We start from the raw sequence: 24,845 nt of genomic DNA, 5'->3' as shown, positions 1-24,845 counted from the left end.
TCTGATCCGTCCCATCAGCACACTGACTCAAACAGCTGGACCCATGTGGTTCCAGGTTCAGGTCAAATAAACGGATTATAAAGTCCAGGAACGGAGACGGACATATGGGTTTGATGCCCCGAGCGTCTCTGATTGGTCGGTTTTCCCGTGACTGAGGTGGCGAGTCTCTGGGTGATGTCAGACAGTTCAGTATCCCGGGGTTTAGTTTTTAATTACGGCGCCACGTCGCCGCTCTTCACATCTGTCCATCAGGTATGTGGGAAACATCGGCGGCGTCCTGTCATTTGTTTAATGCTTTATTTATCCCACAATATGTCGGAAAAATCTGCTGCTTAATTACTTCATAAAAGGAGATAATCCTGCAAACGTACGGTGTGTCTGAAATGATGTTAATCAGCGTACGCAGAGGCTGCCAGCACAGTCACTGGTGGCCAGTTGTGTGTCAGAGAGCCATGAATTAACCCTAATGGATTATTTTTCATTATTTTAATGATTACAGTATGTGCAGAGTGTGAGGCTATCTCTGCTCCTCACAGCGGATGAAACAGCTGTTAGATCTATGATATCCTTCAGTGACATTCTCCTTTTAAAGGATAAAACCAATCTAGTAAATGCAGAAGCAGAGCTGACGGGATCTCTCCTGGGTGACTAATGGACAGAGAGCTGCTTCATTTCTCTGCACAAAGCAATCCTCAACCATCGTATTCACAGGCCGACGGCTGACTCTGTAGTTAACGTGTTCTTCATCACGTTGAGCCAGCTTCAGACCAAAGAGACGCTGCTGGAGACTTACCGCCATCCTGTCTGCACGGCTGTCTGTGGACCGGTACGACTCCATGCTGAAGAATGAGTGGGGGCCGACATATAAGATTGTCCTCCAGGATTTCTCCCCTGCCATGCCAGAATATGTTACCTTTACATTTTTATTTTATTTTATTTTTTTTATTTAACCTTTATTTAACCAGATAAAAAAACCCATTAAGACCGAAATCTCTTTCACAAGGGTGACCTGGCCAAGAGGTCAGCAGCACACGTCATAATAAATAATACAGATTCAAGAGACCGATAATACACAATAAGTTAACACGACAATAATAAGAATTGGAGCTACATCAAATTTTAAAGTGACTACATACATGACTGATCCAGTCCAGATGAGGACATCCTGGACCACCTCAGTCTCAGATACTGGTCTATGTTCAGTACATAGTAGCGGCTCCGCTCATATATGAACCCCTGTGTGTAAACAATTTGCAGATTTTACCACTTTTTGCAACTTTAAACAATTTTAATACATTTAAGTCTGTTTGCATCTCTGTTCCTAACAGTTCTCGCCACATTGACATATTTCTGCCACCTTTAAATCACATTTCACCTTTTTTTACCCGTTACTTAACCCTTGTACCCTCCTCATGCATTTTTGGCCCATTTTCTCAACTTTTTTTTTTTTTTTATTAATTGTTATCATTTTGTCAGTTTTACAGCTTGTGGCATGAATTTTTACAGGAACTTTTCTTTCTAGTTAAATTTTTGAAATCCAACATGGTTAACTCTTAAATGTCATTCAGACTCTCTCGGTGAATTTTCTGCCCTCTGGACACCTTCGAGGCCAAAAATGCACACGTATAAAAAACTGCCATTAAATCAGCATACATCAACGTTGTTTTCTACTTTTTTTCATAAATCTCTTTAACAACTTCAGACCTGCTCAAAACTACCAAACATTCAATAATTCTCAGAATTTTAACCCTTTAAACTCACACAAAACTCTCCCTAATATAACAGCAAAAACAGCAGAGTGTGGTGCATGGTCCTGCAATGAGGAAATGCTTGAATCTGGTGGAATACGGTAAAAATGTCAAATGTCACTAGACTTCTTCACATTGAAATGCTGACATTAAAGAATGCATGATTTTATACTGCAGTGACAGTGAGAATAAAAAACCTGGTTTTAATGGAAGTCAATGGAGGATTTTAGCCTCCAAGGTGTCCAGATGGTATTTCTGACATTACCTAAAAAATATTAATGCAATCAAATCAGTTTTGTTGCTAATCTTTGACCCATCCAAGACTCTCATCAGCCCCAAAGCCCCACCTTTCTACTATTTATTTTAGGAAAAATAATTCACTTTTTCTGTTTTTTAGTAAAGAATAAAATATTTCAAATAATCAAACTGGCATTTAAAGGGTTAAAATCTTGAAAATAATTTAATTTTTGTTAGATTTGAGCAGGTCTAAGGTTGTTAAAGAGATTTATGAAAAAAAGAACAAATATTGATGTATGCTGATTTAATGTCAGTTTTTCTGTACGTGTACATTTTTGCCTTGGAGGTGTCCAGATGGTAGTAAATCTGAGGAGGGCATGAGGGTTAATAGTAAAACCATTTCCACCAATCCTCTGCCCGTTTCTGTCAGAACAAATTCTTTCCATCTACTGTTGCCTCTGTTGACCCATTATTCCCACAATTAACCCTTATTCATCCTTTGTTACACCCATTTTTGCCCATTTTAACCACATTCACCAATTATTATGCCCTTTTTTTGTCAATTTAAACCACATTCTGCCTTTTTCAGCTTCAGTTAACCCATTTTTTTGCCAGTATAGACCAGTTTTCCCCACTTTTTAGATCCCATTTCTCTCTCTTTTCCACCCATTTCTGCCATTTTAACCTCATTTTACCGTTTTCCATCAAATTGTGCCACTTTAAAGCCAATATTTCCACTGTTGATCACTTTTACCTCTCTTTTTGTTTGTTTTTCCCACTTTTATTTACATTTCACCACTTTTAACCCATTTTTATTCTGTTTAAGAAAAGGGATTTAAATTTTTTAGGATGGCTGTATAATATGGCACTAATGAATAAAATAAAAGATTTTCGTCACTCGTTATTATTCAGGAAAAAAGTGCAGCTATCACAGCGTAACTTTATGATGACTTATTTGGCCCCTGGTTTGGCTGGGCCCCAGAAAGCTCTTCCCTTTGTCCCTCCTTATGGACGGCCCTGTCTGCACATGTTCTTCAGTTTGCATGGCTGTGTTCATCCACCTTCAGGTCCAGTCAGGTCCCGATCTCTGGCCCCTTTATTTGGTTGTGGCGGGCTGAAAGGTTGAGAATTATGGGCTGTCTGTACTTGCAGCCGTGCTCTCTGCAGAAACTCCGGCTCCTGATTCCCAGGAGAACAAACCGGTTCTCTCCGGTCTGATCCGTCTCTCAGATGGACAGGATGTCAGAGGTGCGTTCAGCTGTCCCTCAGTAAAAAGTTAGACATCAGTATGTGAGGCGTCTGACTGATAGCTGACAAATGTCGCTGTCAGCCTCTGCTGGGCTCTGCACGCGCTCAGACCCCCACAGAGGCATCTTGTCTTTGAGCGGAATCACATTGTGGACAACCTGCTCCTCTGGTGTCATGTCATCGCCGTTGTCATGGACGCCGCCGCCGGGCCGGTCACTCTGCTGTGGGAGAGCCGAGTCTGGAGCCGGTGTGTGTTTTTAGTCGTGTGTGTGTGTGTGTGTGTGGGTGTGTGGGTGTGTGTGTTTGTTAGGGCTGGGCGATACGGACCAATCACATCTATGTAGAGCTGAACGGTGGTTGATGACAGAGACGTGAATGTTTGATCCCTTCAGGAGAACGTGGTTCAGCTCCTCTTCCTGGGAAAGTTCTCCGCTGGAGATTTTCAGACTTTTATTTTTGTGCCGGTGTTTTCATTGATAGTAAGTCAGAGTAAAATATTACCTGCATTCATCGGCATATAATACTGTATAGGATATGTTTTCATGTTTTGGGTTCTTATATCCTGTGTTGGTGAGTTCAGAAATAATGTTAAATAGTTAAAAAAGTTAATCTCTCACTCCTAAATACTGTGGAGGAGGAAAAAAATCTATAAATGCCCATGAAGGAATGCTGGCTGTGTGTTAACTACAGTTTATTTTTTAGGCATTTTTTAGTAAAATTAATTATCAGTGATTTCATTATTTTAAGCATTTATTATTTATTATTCATTTTTAATTTAGGCCATTTTAATTTAAAAATGCATTCATGCAGGAGATCATGAATGCTTTCTCTTTATGTTTTTCTACTGAAGTTCAGCTGAACTGTCCCCCAGACTCACCTCTGACCCCACGATTCTCAGTGAACACAGATCAGGTTCTCAACCTGTGGGTCGGGACCCACAATTGGGTCGCAGAGCCATTTGCTGTGGGTGGCGAAACTGTGGCAGAAACACAAATTGCCAGAATCTTTGAAGCACTTTTATGTCTTTATTTTTTCTGTTGTATTTTTCTGTACTTTAACTTTTTGACAGCAGAAAGAAAACAAGAGAAGTGCTTGACAGGATTGTTCAGGATTGTATCAGGATTGTTTCAGGATTGTTCAGGATTGTATCAGGATTGTTTCAGGATTGTCCAGGATTGTATCAAGATTGTTTCAGGATTGTCCAGGATTGTATCAAGATTGTTCCAGGATTGTTCCAGGATTGTTTCGGGAATATTCAAGGATTGTTTCAGGATTGTTTCAGGATTTTTCCAGGATTGTTCCAGGATTGTTTCAGGAATGTTCAGGATTGTTTCAGGAATGTTACAGGATTGTTTAGGATTGTTTCAGGAATGTTCAGGATTGTTTAAGGATTGTTCAAGATTGTTTCAGGAAAGTTCAGGATTGTTTCAGGAATGTTCAGGATTGTTTCAGGATTGTTTCAGGAATGTTCAGGATTGTTTAAGGATTGTTCAAGATTGTTTCAGGAATGTTCAGGATTGTTTCAGGATTGTTCAGGATTGTTTCAGGATTGTTCCAGAATTTTTTAGGATTGTTTCAGGATTGTTTCAGGATTGTCCAGGATTGTATCAAGATTGTTTCAGGATTGTCCAGGATTGTATCAAGATTGTTCCAGGATTGTTCCAGGATTGTTTCGGGAATATTCAAGGATTGTTTCAGGATTGTTTCAGGATTTTTCCAGGATTGTTCCAGGATTGTTTCAGGAATGTTCAGGATTGTTTCAGGAATGTTACAGGATTGTTTAGGATTGTTTCAGGAATGTTCAGGATTGTTTAAGGATTGTTCAAGATTGTTTCAGGAAAGTTCAGGATTGTTTCAGGAATGTTCAGGATTGTTTCAGGATTGTTTCAGGAATGTTCAGGATTGTTTAAGGATTGTTCAAGATTGTTTCAGGAATGTTCAGGATTGTTTCAGGATTGTTCAGGATTGTTTCAGGATTGTTCCAGAATTTTTTAGGATTGTTTCAGGATTGTTCCAGGATTGTTTCAGGATTGTTCAGGATTGTTCCAGGATTGTTTCAGGATTGTTCAGGATTGTTTCAGGATTGTTACAGGATTTTTTAGGATTGTTCCAGGATTGTTTCAGGATTGTTCAGGATTGTTCCAGGATTGTTTCAGGATTGTCCAGGATTGTATCAAGATTGTTCCAGGATTGTTCAAGATTGTTTCAGGATTGTTCAGGATTGTTCCAGGATTGTTTCAGGATTGTTCAGGATTGTTCCAGGATTGTTTCAGGATTGTCCAGGATTGTATCAAGATTGTTCCAGGATTGTTCCAGGATTGTTTCGGGAATGTTCAGGATTGTTTCAGGATTGTTTCAGGATTATTTCAAGATTGTTTAGGGTTGTTCAAGATTGTTTCAGGATTGTTCCAGGATTGTTCCAGGATTGTTTCAGGTTTGTTTCAGGATTGTTTCAGGATTGTTTCGGGATTGTTCAAGATTGTTTCAGGATTGTTTCAGGTTTGTTTCAGGATTGTTCCAGGATTGTTTCAGGTTTGTTTCAAGATTGTTTCAGGATTGTTCCAGGATTGTTTCAGGATTGTTCCAGGATTGTTTCAGGATTGTTCCAGGATTGTTTCAGGATTGTTTCAGGATTGTTCCAGGATTGTTTCAGGATTGTTTCAGGATTGCTCAGGATTGTTCCAGGATTGTTTCAGGATTGTTCAGGATTGTTCCAGGATTGTTTCAGGATTGTCCAGGATTGTATCAAGATTGTTCCAGGATTGTTCCAGGATTGTTTTGGGAATATTCAAGGATTGTTTCAGGATTGTTTCAGGATTATTTCAAGATTGTTCAGGGTTGTTCAAGATTGTTTCAGGATTGTTTCAGGATTTTTTCCAGGATTGTTCCAGGATTGTTTCAGGAATGTTCAGGATTGTTTCAGGAATGTTACAGGATTGTTTAGGATTGTTTCAGGATTGTTTCAGGATTGTTTCAGGATTATTTCAAGATTGTTCAGGGTTGTTCAAGATTGTTTCAGGAATGTTCAGGATTGTTTCAGGATTGTTCAGGATTGTTTCAGGATTGTTCAGGATTGTTTCAGGATTGTTCCAGAATTTTTTAGGATTGTTTCAGGATTGTTCCAGGATTGTTTCAGGATTGTTCCAGGATTGTTTCAGGATTGTTTCAGGATTGTTTCAGGTTTGTTCCAGGATTGTTTCAGGATTGTTTCAGGTTTGTTTCAGGATTGTTTCAGGATTGTTTCAGGATTGCTCAGGATTGTTCAAGGATTGTTTCAGGAATGTTCAGGAATGTTCAGGATTGTTCCAGGATTGTTCCAGGTTTGTTTAGGAATGTTTCAGGATTGTTTCAGGAATGTTTCAGGAATGTTTCAGGATTGTTCCAGGATTGTTTCAGGAATGTTCAGGATTGTTTCAGGAATGTTTCAGGATTGTTTCAGGATTGTTTCAGGATTGTTTCAGGATTATTTCAAGATTGTTCAGGGTTGTTCAAGATTGTTTCAGGATTGTTCCAGGATAGTTCAAGATTGTTTCAGGAATATTCAGGATTGTTTCAGGATTGTTCAGGATTGTTTCAGGATTGTTCAGGATTGTTTCAGGATTGTTCCAGAATTTTTTAGGATTGTTTCAGGATTGTTCCAGGATTGTTTCAGGATTGTTCCAGGATTGTTTCAGGATTGTTTCAGGATTGTTTCAGGATTGTTCCAGGATTGTTTCAGGATTGTTTCAGGTTTGTTTCAGGATTGTTTCAGGATTGTTTCAGGATTGTTTCAGGAATGTTCAGGATTGTTCCAGGATTGTTCCAGGTTTGTTTAGGAATGTTTCAGGATTGTTTCAGGAATGTTCAGGAATGTTTCAGGATTGCTCAGGATTGTTCCAGGATTGTTTCAGGATTGTTCAAGTATTTTTTAGGATTGTTTCAGGATTGTTCCAGGATTGTTTCAGGATTGTTCAGGATTGTTTCAGGATTGTTCCAGGATTTTTTTAGGATTGTTTCAGGATTGTTCCAGGATTGTTCAGGATTGTTCAGGATTGTTTCAGGATTGTTTCAGAATTGTTTCAAGAATGTTCAGGATTATGGTTACAGAACCATTTGGTCATTAACTGTTAGCAGTTTCCTTGCTGTAGGATATCTGCTCTTATCCTAAAATCCTCTTGTCTCTTCTCATGGTTTAGTAATGTGTTTCATCACAGCATTTTAAATCAACTCAAACCGTAAGGTGTGGCATCAGATCTATCTGAACTGAATCCTTTGGTACGGTATCATCTCCTGTCAGTTAACATCATATTCTATCCAATGACAGCGTGTGCTCTCTTATTTAACTGTACGCTGGTGTGTGTGTGTCTATGGAACATCCTCCATGCCAGATGTGACCCTGGCCCTGTTTCATGTGTTTTTGGGTCCATATCTGTCTTCTTTTATCTCAGAGTTAAATTTCGAAGGTTAGCTCCTTGTCTCGAGGTCTTCCTCACTACTCGCCACTGTTTCAGACGTTGCAAAAGTATCTGTGGAGTTTTCAGGAGTTTGCTGTGTTCTATACGATCTCCCCAGTACCGGCTGTCTGGGACTTCTCCTCTTGTTGCCATGGTAACAGGTACCAATCATTGTAACCAATGATAAACAAATAGAGGATAATTCTCCACTTGTGCTCAGTCAGCATGAAATACATCAGCATGAACATGGCGTTACAGTGATGTGGTCTTCCTCTCATTTAAAGAGTGTGTATGTAGATGGGTGTGGTCTTCCTCTCATTTAAAGAGTGTGCAGGTTGGTGGATGTTAGAAATGGAACTTTTGCCCAGCCCTCATGCGTGTGTGCCGCTCTTCTTCCTCTTAGACGTGTCCTGGAGCCGAGCCGAGCCTCCTCCTCTGCATCTCATCGGAGCTAATTAGCTCCTCAGGACTTTATGATTGGGGGGATCGGTGGGAGCGCTGAACCCCGTCTAATTAATTAAGAGCTAAACGGGCGGCACCGGCGCCCCAAAGACTCCCCAGTCAACAAGTTGGTTTTCACTGTTTCTTTATTTGGCACCAGGGGGCCGCTGATGTTGGTTTACAAGCAGAATCATGTCATCAGCAGTCAGCAGGGCCAAGGGGGCCGTGGCGAGGGGGGGGCGGCTGTGCGAGCGGTTCAGGGACGTCTCTGTTTGACTCACTCACCTGTCACCAGTCACCTCCGTCAGCCTTGTCTGAGCTCGCCTCCCTCCCTCCTCGCCGCTCGGACGAGTGCGTGCCTGTGTTTACATCTCCTGATGGACTTTGTGCTGACACTCTTTTGTGTTTCTGTTTATCCAGGTCATCAAAGACCCGCCGCCGCCCCCGCCACCTTCACGCCCTCCACCACCTGTGAGTACATCTCTGTAGTGTTGTCAGCACCTGAATGCTTCTATTTCTACCTGTGAGCGTGTTTGTTTTCCAGGATTACCCTGACAACCATCCAGACAACAACCACCAAACTACAGTTTAATAAACGCTGTGATCTACAGGCAGCTCTAACATTCACTCTAGAATAAATACAACTGCAGTAAAAACAGATATTCTAAAAGAGGTGGAGTGAAAGCATGCCCACACAGTCTATGTGCTGTTACTGAGATAACGCCCTCAAACTCCACCCTCAACTCTAAGGTTGTTAAGACGGAGGGTTAAGACTGAGGGTTGAGATTGAGGGTTAAGACTGAGGGTTAGGACTGAGGTTAAGATTGAGGGTTAAGATTTAGGGTTAAGATTGAGGGTTAAGACTGAGGTTAAGATTGAGGGTTAAGGGGAGAACTGGGATTCAGCCTTGGTCTGTGCAAAGAAAAAAGCTTAGTCACTCTTGTTTTCTGTTATAAATAAAAATCTCCTAGTTTCAAATTCTGATTTGTTTTTTTCTTTTGTCTTCAGATTCCTCTAACTGTTTTAAAAGTCAAGCGACGTTACCGTGGTAACTGTTGTCCTGAAAAAAAGGATGTATGGAGCTAGACTGTGCACCACAGGGTTGATGTTTTATAAGCTCTTTAAGACAAGAAGTCCAGGAGAGACACGGTGAAACCTTGCTGTGAGCTCTGAGGGTTAAATAATGAAATCGTCTCATTCTGCTGATCGCCACACACGACGATGCTGGAGCGTTATTTTTCTCCTCATCCTTGCAGAAGGACATTTTTGTTAAACTTTGATATTTTCCCCTGAAACTGTGTTGAAGTTTCTGCAGGAATCCTCAGAAATAGCAGCGCTGATCTGTTGTTTTTGTGACCTTTGAATGTTGCATAAGCTGTTTGTCATTACTGCAGAATTATATCATAAATGTGACTCATTTATCCGTCAGCACAATATGCAGCAGCAGGTTTTGCTCTCTAATAAGCTCCAGGTTTGTTCTGCTGAGGGTTAAAAATACCGATAAAGGGAGAAATCCCCGTTCTGGTCTTCCTTCCTGATACATGAAGATGATGTAAAGCAGTCTCTGCTTCCTGAGAGGACGTGCCGTCATCATATCCTGCTTCTGTCCTCAGACATGTTAATAAATGAATTAAACAGACTAAATCTGCTTTCATTGAAGGAGCCGGAGCCGCTGCCCAAGAAGAAGTGGCCGACCGTGGACGCCTCGTACTACGGAGGAAGAGGAGCGGGAGGGATCAAACGGATGGAGGTCAGATCCTCAGGGACAGACAGACGTGGTTTCAGGAGCTTTAACACTCTGAATAAAGTCTCATCAGGAACTCTGGGGGTCACATGATTAGGAGATGACCCTGGCATGCATCAGTTTACTTTAATGTCACATTAGAACGAGGAAAAACCCAGAGTCAGAGCAAGAACGCAGCAGGAGACTGCTTCATTTAGAGCAGTGTTTCTCAACTGGTGGGTCAGGACCCAAAAGTGGGTCGCAGATAGGTGTCTGTAAAAAAATGGTTGCAAAAGCCCTGAAGTCCTCAGTGGGCATGCATGGATACCTCCTATGTTACCGTTTTTCTGTGAAATTGGTTAGATTTAAAAGTTTGGTCAGTATTCCAACTAATTTATCTCCTTTTCTTCCAATGAATTAAGCTCATTTCCCATGATAATGAAGTAATTTATCAAGATCTCTGCAAAACTGGCAAAAATTTACACATAATGATGGGAAAAGAGGGCATAAGACTTGTCAGTTTTGTACTTTCTATTTTGCACATCATGAAATTTGGTCAAATCCTGCTCACAACTGCAAAATATTTCATCAACTAAACGTGCTGTTGACTTTTTTTTTTCTGATTTATTTTCGTGCCTTTATTAGATAGAGGAGGACGGTGGATAGACTCGGAAACAGGGAAGAGAGCGGGGAGAGACGTGCAGGAAATGGTGCCAACCCGGCCGCCCGCGTACATGGTGGCGTCTTAGCCACTAGGCACGGCCCATTGTTGACATTTTTGGGGGAAATTTGGGTCCTGATTTGGTGTGAGAGAGACTGGTGGGGCCTAAGGCTAGTAGAGTTGACAACCACTGATTTAGAGGGTAGAATACTCTAGATCAGTGTTACTCAACCAAAGAGCCAAAGTGTTGAAAATACCTTTGCTAGAGCCACGATCTTAGTGGTGAAAAGTGGCAGAAAAGGCTTGAAGTAGCAATAAAAATAAGTTAAAGATGGAAAAAATGGTCCAAAAAGCAGCAAAAATGGATGAAAAGGGGCAAAAATTAGGAGGAAAGTGGGAAAAGAGTCAGAAAGTAGCAAAAATGAGTGAGAATTTACAAAAAATGAGTTACAGGTGGCAAAAAAATGGTCCAACAGTGTCAAAACAAGGAAAACAAAGGAATGAAAAGTGACTAAAATGGGCAAAACATTGTCAAGAGTGGTAAAAAATAGGAAAAAGTGGTATTTAATGCAATATGTAGCTGAAATGTGCAAAAAGTGGTGAAAAAAGGTGAAGAGGGGCAAAAATGGGATAAAAGTGGCAACAAAAAGTTTCAAAAATGGGCAACAAATGGAAAAAGGGGTATTTAATAGCTATAGGTAGCTTAAATGGGTGAAAATTGGCAGCAAATGGTGAAAAAGTGGCAAAAAGAAGAGGCAAAATGGGGACAAAAAGGAAATAGGTGGTATTTAATGACAAAAGTTAGCGTCAATGGGCCACAAGTGGCAAAAATAAAATGGGGAAAAGGGCAAAAATTGGACAAAAAGTGGCAAAAAAAGGCAAAAATGGGCAAAAGTAGGAAAAAGGTGGTATTCAATGACAAAAGGTAGCTTAAATGTGTGAAAAGTGGCAAAAAATGGTAAAAAGGGGCAAAAAAACTTGCCTGTTTCAAGGTTTTCTGGGGGAATAATATTAAAATGAAAACATAATAGAGCCACATGTTGAGTATCACTGTCTAGACGGTCAGCTATGCAGGAGTTTGACTGAAACTTTTTTCATTCAAAACAATAAAATGCTCTTTATGGGCCGAAGGTTTTACAGACTGAAGGATTCCTACAGCCACGCTCGATGCCCACACTGCGATTATCTAAAATGTCCTTCTCTGCTCTATTTTTCAGGTTTTCCTCTTGTAATAAACGTGACACCTGGCTTTTCTAGTCTGAACAGTCAAACAGGACTGTAGTGCTTTCATTGACAGGGTTTGTGTCGGTACGAGTCAGTTTCACTTATGGGACACAAATATAAGAAAGCTTCACTGTCTCCTCTCTGTAAACCGAGCTCAGAGCTCTGTGAGGGAGGGGACAGAAAATCCTCTTCCTGGCAGACACTCCTGATGCCGTCTACCTCCGTCCACGTGAACGCCAGCGCCAGAGGAAAACAGGGACGGGGAGGTGGGGGTAAACGTTAGCTAAAAATGTTCTACCACATCGCTCTGCAGAGCGTGCGTCCTGTCAGGATACTACGGCAGGAATCAGCGTGGTCTGGGTGATTCTGCTGCTGATGCTGGCTCAGGTCTTTTGACACGGTAGCTCCTGGAGTTTGATGAGTACGCCACCTATCTGTTTCATACTCGGCCCTGGATGGACTTAAAGGCGAGCTGACGTCCCGTCTCCTACCCAGCCTGGCCTCAAGTCTTCTGTTTTCTATCAGAGGGGAATCGCTGCAATCACTTTCATCTAAATAAACCGGGTCAAAGAAGGACCAGTGCCTCCTTTCAGATCAACCTCAGCAAACAGTTCAGGTGTGAACTCCAACAGGTGTCGGCATCATGTGGTTTTCACTCACATAAAAGCTCCTTAGACCGACTGTGTCACATAGTTGTCACTGTCACTGTCAGAGCTTCTTAAAGATGATTGGTTTTTACCGAGCGCTTTGAACGCTCCGTTTCCTTAAAAAGCAGATTTCACATCGGTAGAGAGTAATTTTGTCCGTGATTCTACGTCCTGTAGTCTGTTGTGTTTGCTGACATCAGGTGAAAATCTAAGGGTTGTTTTTCCTGGGAGGTCAGGGTGAACGGGATGTTGGCATGCTGGGGTTAACGCTGGCATGCCTGAGAGCAGGAAGTGGGCCATGTTCAGAGAGACCTGCTGACTCTCGTGTTTTCTCTGGAGCCACAAGTTTGTGGACTTGTAGGAGGAGGAGGGCCGGTCTGACGGACGGCTGATGGACTGACGGACGATCTGACGGACCCGAGCCGTCGTCCTCGTCAGCCCGCTGACGTCTCTGACATGACAGGCCCTGCCATCTCGTCCTTGGCCGTCCGGCTCCTGATTGGATCAAGCCATTGCTGAGATGAAGGATTGAGTGCTGCTGTCAACTTGACATATCCACCTCTCCCACCTCCCCCCTCTCCCCCTCCCCCGTCCTCTACTCCCAAACCTTGGCAGCGTCTTTGTGATCCGCCTCCTCCGAGGGGACTCCAGGTTTAAAGGCGAGCTCCCCTCCCCCTCCCCCCCGGCTGTTTGTTCTACGTCCCGCTGCTCCTCAGCCCCGAGGACGTTAGTGGCTTTGCTGGGATTTCCCAGCATCCTTAGGGACGTCCTACCTCTTGACTTTTCCCCTGGAGTGTTGGTGAGGCGTGCAGCCCGTGTTTCCCATCGCTCTCTTCTTCCCGCGGCAGGTTGATTCTCGTCGACACTTCAGAAGCGGCGAGTTGCTGGTTAGATCAACCTGCTCGCTCCTCTGAAGCAACATTTAAGACGTCAGGCTGAGAAAAAGCACCTCCACCTCCACCGCTCTGCTGCTGCCAATATTTCAAACGCATCGCGAGGTGACAATGTTATCTTTTATTCATGGCGGCCTTCTCTCTCTTGTTGAAGCGGCGGGCCAGCGATGGATCCCCGGGATGATTCTGAAAAGCTGTTCTATATTGTCACGGCTTAACCTACAGCTTGAAAACTGTGTCGCTAATTAATCACCTCTCCCCGCTCATGTGACGGTGGATTTTTTATCTCCTCCTTGCAACAGATGTGATGAATTCAATTAAAAAGCAGGACAGCTTAACGAACACGTAGGCCCACATTCACACACTCTCACACACAACAACACATGCAGCACATTCACACACTCTCACACACAACAACACATGCAGCACATGGAGACGGCTCATTTAGAAGAACCCAGAGATGTTTGAGGGTCGGCTCATGTTCCTATGGTTATATGCTGATACCTGCTGCCGCGTCTTTAGCACTCAGTGGCAGAATGCATCATGGGAAAAAATCAGAAGGCATCACAAACGTGCCTCAGTGGGCGCTGGATCTAAAATGGAACATTCACAAAGAAGCAGAAAGGGGAGTGTGAGCTGATGCTCAGACCAGAAACAGGATTTGAACACTGTCAGACTAAACCTAAATCTGGTCCTGTTTGCAGACAGACCTGCAACTCCACCAATCATCATAAACTGTCATCATGACTAAGAATAGGCAGTAGTATGGCGATACCAGCATTTAAAGACTCTGAAAACTACTTCCTGTTTCATGGCGAACAAAAAATAAGTATATATTTTGCAGATTTTTTTTTTTCAAATTGATACCGATCCTCTCCTTTACTCATTCAAAACTGTGTGCTCAGATTCATGGCTTTGTTAGAGTTTAAAAAACATCTTCCTGTTTCATGGCGAACTAAAAAATGTTATGACAGCATTTTTTGATGTGACTTGAGTTTGAGCTGACTTGAACCCACTGGCAGTTATAAAAACGCCACAACAAACAATGACCACCAACATTTAGTTTTCATGTTGATATGATATTTGTGGGGTACGACGGAGTATTAGGGCCACACGAAGAGAAAAAACGAAATCAAAATTATTATTATTTTTTGACATTACAAGAATAAAGTCATAATATTATGAGAAAAAAATCGTAATATTACCAGAATAAAATATTACAAGAAATAAAGTCTGCCGCGGCGCTGCCTCCGTTAAAATGAGCAATGTTGAGCATCTTGTGAAGCTATACTTTAGTATCGGTTTTAAAAAATAAGGAAATACTTCATCTTTTGGCACATCAGCATCAAATTATTATTAGAATCAGGACAATACTCCGTCTAAGATATGCGGCGCCGCAGCAGACTGTCCTTCTTGTAATACTTAATTCTCGTAATATTACGACTTTATTCTCATAATGTCAACAAAGAAAAAAAAAATATGTATTTTTTTTTCTCTCTTCGTGTGGCCCTAATACTCTGTCGTCGCGGGGAATTATAAAAAAAAAAATATATATATATATATATACACACTGCTTTGTTAGTAACTGATCTGTTCATGCCAATAAAGCAAACTGAAATTGGAAAAAAAAAAAAAAAATTGCCTCCTCACAAATACACTATATTGCCAAAAGTATTGGCTCACCTCCCTTGACATCCCATTCTTAATCCATAGGGTTTAATCTGACGTGGGTCCACCCTTTGCAGCTATAACAGCTTCAACTCTTCTGGGAAGGCTTTCCACAAGCTTTAGGAGTGTGTTTAAGGGAATTTTTGACCATTCTTCCAGAAGCACATTTGTGATGTCACACACTGATGTTGGACCAGAAGGCCTGGCTCTCAGTCTCCGCTCTAATTCATCCCAAAGGTGTTCTAGGGGGTTGAGGTCAGGACTCTGTGCAGGCCAGTCAAGTTGATCCACACCAAACTCTCTCCTCCATGTCTTTATGGACCTTGCTTTGTGCACTGGTGCACAGTCATGTTGGAACAGGAAGGGGCCATCCCCAAACTGTTCCCACAAAGTTGGGAGCATGGAATTGTCCAGAATCTCTTGGTATGCTGAAGCATTCAGAGTTCCTTTGACTGGAACTAAGGGGCCAAGCCCAGCTCCTGAAGAACAAGCCCACACCATAATCCCCCCTCCACCAAACTTTACACTTGGCACAATGCAGTCAGACAAGTACCGTTCTCCTGGCAACCTCCAAACCCAGACTGGTCCATCAGATTGCCAGATGGAGAAGCGTGATTGGTCACTCCAGAGAAGGCGTCTCCACTGCTCTAGAGTCCAGTGGCGGCGTGCTTTACACCACTGCATCCAACGCTTTGCATTGCACTTGGTGATGTATGGATGCAGCTGTTACCATGGAAACCCATTCCATGAAGCTCTCTACCACTGTTCTTGAGCTAATCTGAAGGCCACATGAAGTTTGGAGGTCTGTAGCCATTGACTCTGCAGAAAGTTGGCGACCTCTGCGCACTATGACCTCAGCATCCTCTGACCCCGCTCCGTCATTTCACGTGGCCTACCACTTGGTGGCTGAGTTGCTGTGGTTCCCAGTGGCTTCCACTTTGTTCTAATACCACTGACAGCTGACTGTGGAATATTTAGGAGCCAGGAAATTTCACCACTGGACTTGTTGCACAGGTGGCATCCTATCACAGTACCACGCTGGAATTCACTGAGCTCCTGAGAGCGAGCCATTCTTTCACTGATGTTTGTAGAAACAGTCTGCATGCCTAGGTGATGATTTTATACACCTGTGGACATGGAAGGGACTGGAACACCTGATTTACATTGTTTGGATGAGTGAGTGAATACTTTTGGCAATATAGTGTATATTAAATCTCTGCAAATGTCCCTCAGGAAGTTTGTGGAAAATTGGTTGTTATGTTTGCCGTAGACAAACGCTTTTACATTTGCAGGGAAGGTAAAAATCACTGTCTCTCTAAATTGTATGAACTTCCCTCAAATATAATGTAGCATAAAAAAATAAAACAAAAATGTGTCTTTGACTGCTGAAGCGCAAGTCACATCAAAAGATGTAGTCATAGCAATTTTTCTTCGCCATGAAACAGGAAGATGTTTTTAAACACTAATAGAGCCATGAATCTGAGCACACGGTTTTAAATGAGTAGAGGATTGGTATAAATTTTCTAAAGTTCTGCAAAATCCAAGGTGTTCTGCCAGCATGAAGTCCTCAGAGGAGGTTCATCTTGTCCAAATATAAATGATTTTACAGTTCATAGAGAGCTGGCAAACTCACTTTAGCTGGCTCTTCTTTTTAAAGCAAGTCATTGTGTCTCAAACATATAGGAAACATTCTTCCTGAGACTTAAATGTGAGTGGACTTTAAGTTATTGTAAAATCATTTTAGTTATACAGTTTTAAAAAGGCTACAACAACAATGACCACAAACATTTAGTTCCATGTTCATTTTATATTGTAGGGAGGTTATCATTTTTAACAGACAGAGATTTTTGCCGTTCATCGATAAATCCCTGCAAATGTAGAATTTATTAAACTGATTTTTTATTTCATCTTCAGTGTACACCTGCTTTTACATTTGTGGGATTTTTATGTTAAAAACTGCAGATTTGTGCAGTGTGTGTGGTTTATTGTGAACGTTTTTACGTCTGCAGGTGTAACGAATGTCCGAGTCAGAGTGATCAGATTGAGAGACTTTAACAGGTCAAATCAAGTCCAGTCCAAGGTCCAGACATCAAGTTTTTTTCCTGCAGTCCTGCATCAACAGAGGAAGAAAACTAAAGACCAGATAACATGACCCCCAAAATAAAAATGGGAGAGCTTTCTGGCACCCAGCCAAACTGGGGGCCTATGGAGGTCAGCAAAACCATGGTCCATTGTAAAGTTAAGCTGTGATATCCATGTTTCATATTTAAAATGCTTTTTTAATTGCTACAATGGGTTAATAATGGCAAAAAAATGGATTTCAAAAGCAGAAGAAATGGTTTAGAAGTGGCAACAATTAGATCAAAATGGCAACAAAAAAACAAAATAAGTTAAAGTGGCAAAAATGGGCATAAATAGAAGTAAAAAGGAGTTAGAATGTGGCTAAAATTGCATTAATTTGGCAAAAATGGATTAACTGAGAAAGAAAATAAAGGCAGAAATTGGTTAAACTAGCAAAAATTGGTTTATCTAATGGTAAATTGGGGTTAAAATGGGAGAAACTGGCTGTAAAAAGTGGTTAAAAGGGGTAAGTAGTAGCAATAATGGGTCAACAGAGACAACATTCAGCTTAAGTGACAAAAACAAGCAGAAAAAAGAGGTGGACAGAGTTTAAAACTTACAAAAATATGTGTTAAATGGTAAAAATGTCTTAAAATTGGTGGGAAAAATGATGGAAGGGGTAAACATTTTGACAAAATTGGTTTTAAGTGGCAACAGTGTCATTTTAAAAATACTTAGTTTTTTAGAGGCAACTGGCGACCCCCTCTCAGTGTCTCACCACCCCAAAGGGGGTCCTGACCATAAGGCTGAGAACCACTGGTTTAGACAACAGTCTGAAGTTTTAATTCACTGGTCTAGAAACAGTAGAATACACAAACCCGTACTGGCGTTTCCACTTCTTCAGGCTGTAGTGGCGCTGAGACAGAGAGAGTAAAAACTGCTGCAGTGTGCTCCATAGCTCTATGAAAGAAGACCTTTTACATTTTAAAACCTCCCTGGATTATTTTTGGCTCTGTTGCTGGTCTTAAGTGTTTTCATCCTGAGTTCTGGTGTTAGATGGGCACCAGAAGATCTCCAGGTTCATCTCTTTTTCAATTCTGAAGAATTCCTGGTGAAAAATTCCCAGAAAAATCTGCACATATTTACCAGTATTTGATTTAGACCCACACAATGTAAGAATATGTTTAATGAATATTGCTCTGATAATTGAAGATTCAGAAAGCTTTATTTATCCTGAAGGGAAATTCAGTTTTTTACATGCAGTTAAATACAAAACTGTCCTAACCTTGCCGTCAGATGTCTCACAGCCTCAGCGGTGATATTGTTTTCTTTTTATCTTATAAATGAAGACAGAAAACATCCTGTCCCCTCTCTAAAGTTGTGGTTTTACCTGTTCAGGTGCGCTGGGGTGAGAAGGGCTCTACGGAGGAGGGCGCTCGGCTGGAGAAAGCCAAGAACGCCGTGGTGCACATACCGGAGGAGTCAGAGGAGCCGATGATGCCACGTCCTAAACCGAAGCCCGCCCCCACCTACCACCGCAACCAGAACAAGTGGTACACGCCCATCAAGGTGAGCGCTGCTGTCTGGCACCTGCAGGTCAAACTACCTGCTTTCTTTTTTTCTCTTTTGATTATGTGCTAAAGTTCTGTCAGGATGAACTATAGAGCAAAGTAACTCCACCCCAACTGTTGAAAAATACCTTTAAAGAGCCATAACCAGGCTGTGAATATATTAATGATAATTAATGATAAATTATTATAAATCAGAGAATGCAGAGGGCTAGGAATCATCTTTCATTTTCATTATTGTTTATCAATAATCAATTAAGATGATCGTCTAGATTTTATCCCCGTTGTTAACTCCGAGGATGTTTATGATGGTTTTATTTTACAAACAGATGCATGATGCTGTTATTTTGTTCTGCTTATTTCAGCTTTGAGATGTAATTCACGAGTGTTTCTGCACACCTAAAAGCACCTCTGCTCAGGACGTTTTGGAACAGTTCCTGGTATTTTAGGGGTGAACATGTCGACTGATAGCTCTGCTAAACAGCTCAACTAAAAAGGCCTTTAAAGGTTCAGTTCATCTATTATTTTCTTTCTGTTGTTTTAATACCACCAGGGTCGCCTGGATGCTTTCTGGGCTCTGCTGCATCGACAGTACGACCGAGTTTCCCTCATGAGACCGACGTCTGAAGACAAGGTAGGCCAAGCCTCCCTGCAGAACCTCTGCAGAGTCTCAGGGAAGCGGTGGTGTTTCTGACTGTAGGCTCGTGTAGGATCCAGGAAATCAGCGTCATGTTTTGTTTTTGGATTCTCAAACTTTGAGCCTGAAGGCAGTGAGTCAAAGTCTGTTGGCAGTTTCTGCTTTCAGAGATATAAATAGTGAGTGAGTGTCATTAGTCAGCACTGTGAATGGTACTATTATAAAAGCCTCCATGAGATTATTTTTATCTTTGTAAATCTTTGAGTCAGAGCCCAGTGCTCTTGTGTTATTGAGCTGTAGTACATCTGTGAGCTCAGGAAGCTGCTGGCGTGCGCTCAGCATCGTGTCGTTGTTACCTAACGCAGCTGCAGCTGCACAGAATATCTGGAGGAAGTGTGACATACACGACCTAATATGGTCACATCATGGACGGTTGTCAAGCTCAGAGGAAACAAGTCGACTCCACAAACCGACGCTCTGAAACCCGACCCACTCGGGCGGTTAGAGGCGCACGCTGCTCTCAAACCGCCGCCGAGTTAACCAGATGTTTTTAGATGTTCTTAGATTTCTGAGAGAGCGGTCGACCCAGAAAACCGCACCATCTGCTGCCGACACGGCGATATGAGCTCAATGTCAAAACGGACCGCTGAGATGAGCACCTGTTTGTGGGCAGGTGTGGAGTAGGGCTGGGAAACACAGACCAAAAACCATTCCTCTCTTGAGGACGGTAAGAGTTTCACTGAAGGATCTGCCAGTGGAATGACATTTACCGCTCTGAAGAGCGGGAAAACGGCGAGACAGGCGAGCTGTAAAGCTGTTGGTTCATCACAGAGCTGTGGTTAAACTCTGAAGATGAACAGAAAGAGTCAGCATCATCAGAGGGGAAAGAGGGACTTTTAGACCAAACTGTCACATTCAATCATGTGACCAAATAAAAAACTACCTTTGTAAATATTCCCGCTTCACCTCCAGCAGACGCGAGCTACATGCAAAGCATTCTGGGAGCCTGGAGCAGCATGAGGCCGTTTTAAACTCCTTTTCATCTCGCTGTGTGAAATTCAACCACAAAAATGAAAGGTTGGTTTGCAGTACAGTGCCTACAGATTATGGAGTTCAGTTTTTTATGTGAAGACACCTAAACTGATAAAAGATAGTTGGGGACAGATGTGGGCGGGGCTTGATGGACGTGCTCAGTGAGGCCGTAGATCAAGGATGAAGTATGCATGTGTGTTTCTGAGTAAACTTGAACCTGAAGTCTGGTTTGTTTTGGTCTGTGTGAATTCAAACAAACGCTCGGGGGACCAGGTCCATGCCCACCTGGGAAGGTGGTCTTGGGCAATATTCAAGCGGACTGACATGTAGGGATGGGAACAATTAATCGATGATCGATTAATTGGTTGTTAAGAATTTGGTCGATCACTGGGAATCTAGTCGATCTGATGTTGGCGTTTAATAAAGAGACTCGTCTTACTCTGCACATTGTGAATGGGACCATGCCTCGTTTATGTTTAAGAGCCCTAGCGTGAAAAAGGTTACCATGGCAACTTCCTCTTCTTCTTCCTCTTCTTTCTCCTCCTTGGAGGGGCGTAAACCAGCTATGTGCACAGCGCCACCTGCTGTATCAGAGCGAGTTCACACAGTGGAGCCGTGCTCGCATCGATGTTGGAAATGGGAAAGTAAACCAGGGTCAGAGAGGGGAGCGACCACGGCGGGGAGTGGTTGGAACATTTTAGTCTAATGTTAAAGAAAGTGATCTTAAACCAGACTCTACCTCTCCTTCAGTAAAGACTGTCCTTTTTCTAACGTGTTTATGGTGAACGATCACGACTGCCCGGTCATTTCAGCACAACGGTGAAAGCAGCGTCCAGATTAGAAAACTAGAAACCCCCCTTAGTTAAAACGATGATTGGAGCTATCAAACCGTGATAAACGTGACAATTCTAGTCACTGCTCCACGTCACTGGACCTTTCCAAGTCAATCATTAAAATGAGTCTGACCAGGTTAACAGCTCCAGAAGGAAACAGGGTTTAAAACGATCTGGGGCCGCAGATGTTGGCCTGGGTTGGAATCCGGCCTTTGTCCCTGCACTGATGTCTCTCCCCGCTCTCTTCCCTGTTTCCGAGTCTATCCTCTGTCCTTCCTCTATCTGATAAAGACATGAAGAGTGTCAGTTCTTCCTCTCTGTGACCGTTGATCCGTGCTGAAGCTGGTCTTCTCCTCTAGCTGTGGTTACTAGAGTATGATGTTGGAGTTTCAGTGGTCTGCTGCTGTTCCTGAGGTGTTCAGAGACTTCCTGAGCTTTCATTAGGAAACCAAAGCTGCATCTGTCCTCTGGTTTGCTCTTTGGAAGGTTTCGTAGATGACATCCCCCCTCTGATGTTTACTCGTCTGTCTGAGGTCGCCTCAGCCGCTCCGAGCAGACCGTTAGGACGGCTGAGAGCAGGAAGTGAATTCCAGCAGAGAGGGAGCGTTCAGTCGGAGCTCCGAGGAGGGAGGAAGAAGAGCTGCCGGTGGAGTCGTCAGCACCGCCGGTTCGCCTCATTCACATGCCCCTCAGCACGCCAAACTCTGCTTTTAAGTCTTTGATGTAGAGCGAACACGGCGGACGGGGGGGGAATCAAACGGGAGGCCACAGAGGCGGAGAGCGACTGAAGTCACGTCTTAACAGAGCAGAAACTATCGGCATAACAACAGAAATCATTTATTCTGAGGATTAGACGGCCTCACTCTCACCAATGGGTTAACATGTCACAGAAAGGCTCCACAGCATGTTTCTGATTGGACCACCCAATCAGGAGTTCCTGAGCCCCCTGTATCTATGGATGTAATCATGTATACATTTATTTAACAGTTAATGGCTCTGTGGAGGAGCTGAACCTGGTTTCATGGGGACTTTACCAGCAGATCTGCAGCTTCAGCTTTCACTGACGTAGAGAACGATGTTTTTAACACGGGCTGCTGGATATAATCTCTGTCAGATGCTCAGTGACGTACTGTCACCTTTATTAGCCATGTGTTAGCCACATGTTTCCTCTTTAAAGCCTCCAGTCTGATGCGGGCTCCTTTCATCGATGGTGTCATCTTTGCTTTATAGTCTGTTTAACCAGAGCTCATCCTGGACCCCAGTGTTTATGTTAGCGCTGTGTTATTTGATAAAAGATATCTGTGTGGCCATTAGCCAGAACCTCTGTGTAAGTTGTCTTTCCTCTTACTAAGACTCTTGGAAGGTGATTGGACAAACGATCTATCTGTCACACCACTGCAGCCAATCAGACACAGCCTAGATGAGTTATTATGTATTAGGGCTGGGCAATTAATCATAAATTAAATTGCAATATGGCATGCTGCAATTTTCAAATTGCAGACAGCGCAATATTTCTTTAATCTGAAAACTGTCAAAATACCAGTTTGATACAATCTTTTTCCTTTTTTATCCTTTATACCAGTGTTACTCAACCAAAAAGCCAAATACATGAAAAATACCTTTGCAAGAGCCACAAACTAAGTGGTGAACGTGGCAAGAACAGCTTGAAGTAGCAATAACAATAAGTTAAAGGTGGCAAAAATGGTCTAAAAGCAACAAAAATGGGTAAAAAGGGGCGAAAATGGGGAGGAAATGGTGGAAAAAGTGTCAGAAAGTAGCAAAAATGGGTGAGAAGTGACAAATAATGAGTTGCAGTTGGCAGAAAATGGTTCTTAAGTGTCAAAGCTGTGAAAAAAATTGAGTGAAAAGTGACTAAAATCGGCAAAAAAATGTGAAGCTTGGCTAAAATGAGCAAAAACTAGGAGAAAGTGGTATTTAATGACAAAGGGTAGGTAAAATGGATAAAAATGCTGAGAAAACAGGGTGAAAAAGGGAAAAAATGGGATAAAAGGGACAAAAAATGCATAGAAAGCTGCAAAAAGTGGCAAAATGGGCAAAATAGAAGGGAAAAAGTGGTTTCCAAAGGCAAAATGTTGCTTAAACGGGTGAAAAGTGGCAAAAAATGGTGAAAAATGGCAAGTAAGTTTCCCTTTTTTTTTAGGTTTTCTGGGGAAATGATATTTAAAATGAAGACAAAGGAGCCACATGTGGCTCTAGAGGCATGCATTGAGTATCACTACTTTTTACATTATTCAAACCTTCAAGTTTCTTTTTATCTTATTTTTTACAAAAATCTTTTCAGAGTATCTTTTGGTTTTAAAAGTCTGCAGCTGTTAAATCCAACCCACAAACAATTAACACTGAAATAGTATTAGAATGACTAACCATAAAACGTGTTAGAAAGTGGCAAAAATAAATAAAGACATGCAGGGAAAGTGGTTTAAAGCGGGTTAAAATCTTTCAAAAATTGTGTTAAAGGGGCAAAAAGTATCAACAATGAGTTTATAAGTGGGAAAACTTGATTTTGAAGTTGCAAAAATTGTTGAAAAAATGTAATGAAAGGGTAAAAAAGTAGCAAAAATAGAAAAGTGGCAAAATGTGGATAAAAGAGTTTCACAAAAGGGATAAAACGTGCAGGAAAAGTGGTTCAAAAGGGGTTAAAATCATGCAAAAGTTGGGTTAAAGAGGCAAAAGGGGCAACAAGTATTAAAAAAAAAGGTTAATATTGGTGCTAAATGTGTCCAGAACCTCTGTGTAAGTTATCTTTCCTCTTTCTAAGACTCCTGGAAGGTGATTGGACAAACAATCTATCTGTCACACCCACTGCAGCCAATCAGACCCAGCCTAGATGAACTAGTACGTATGCACAGCTCTGACAGTGACCTGAGTGCTGCTGTAGTTCATGGATGATGGAGCGGAGGTTGGTGGATCAAACTCATGCTGAGGATGGTCAGGAAGTGTAAACACATCTTCTCTGCAAAGAGAGGCTTCCAGTCCGGTTTCAGTAAAGACGTGTGGTCCAGGTCTGAGAAGCTGACAGGATTCCACGGCTACATCAGAGCTGATCGCCGCACCGTTGGCGGCCATTGCTGTCGGCTTCCAGTACAGCAAAACTCCACCGTTCGCAACCCTCAGATGGTTCCAGTCATGTTTTCTTAAATGCTGAGGATGCACTTCCTGTCCAAGCATGTTTGACCCTCAGAGTCCCCTCCCCGTGATGAGTGTGAGCGCTCTACACTTCCACGGTTGGAGGAGGTCAGCTCTGGCACAGCGTGGTCGCTCCTGCATGGGCGTGGGTAATCGGCATGGACATGGATGCTCCTTTTCTCCTTACAGTCTTTGAAACAATGATGCTGAAGGGTCCATGATGCTCTGCTGCAGAGGTTGAGTGTTTGCTTCATATTTGTCTTCCAGATCAAATCTGAGATCTTTGTGAAAATCTGCGACTCCTGGGGTGGCCCCTGAGTTTGTTGCTGTCCCTTCCCTCCTCTGTGGGGTTATGTGAAGTCAGAATCTGCTGCTGTTTTTCCTCTCCCACCCCCTCACTGACGCACTGAGGTGTAAAGGTTTTGGGCTGAACAGATCATCTTTGCTGGATCAAAGCTGGAGGAGTGAGAACGTCCGGTGGGAGGCGAGGTGTAGATGGCAGAGCGGGCAGAGAGAGAGAGAGAGCAGAGGGAGGGGGAGGCGGCGAGGGGAGAGAGAGAGAGAAAAGGGGAGGAGGGGTGGGGGGGCAGCGGTCTTTGATGGCGGACAGGAAACCTCCTGGGTCATGAATTTTTCAGCGAGCT

The 24,845-nt window shown here is 42.5% G+C and overlaps 1 protein-coding gene across 1 annotated transcript in view; it reads left to right on the top strand.

Annotated features, from left to right (window-relative positions):
• The window catches only part of antxr2a (ANTXR cell adhesion molecule 2a), an 87,538-nt gene extending 63,325 nt beyond the window's left edge, over positions 1-24,213 (top strand). The window contains exons 13-17 of the mRNA XM_041787460.1: positions 8,528-8,578; positions 9,768-9,857; positions 18,383-18,553; positions 19,106-19,186; positions 24,037-24,213. Coding sequence (XP_041643394.1) covers positions 8,528-8,578; positions 9,768-9,857; positions 18,383-18,553; positions 19,106-19,186; positions 24,037-24,213 — 570 coding nt within the window. The remainder of the gene's footprint in view (positions 1-8,527; positions 8,579-9,767; positions 9,858-18,382; positions 18,554-19,105; positions 19,187-24,036) is intronic.
• The last annotated feature ends 632 nt before the right edge of the window (positions 24,214-24,845 follow it).

The sequence above is a fragment of the Cheilinus undulatus genome, linkage group 5, assembly GCF_018320785.1.
Source record: "Cheilinus undulatus linkage group 5, ASM1832078v1, whole genome shotgun sequence".
NCBI lineage: Eukaryota > Metazoa > Chordata > Actinopteri > Labriformes > Labridae > Cheilinus > Cheilinus undulatus.
This window is presented reverse-complemented; position numbering and strand designations above follow the sequence as displayed.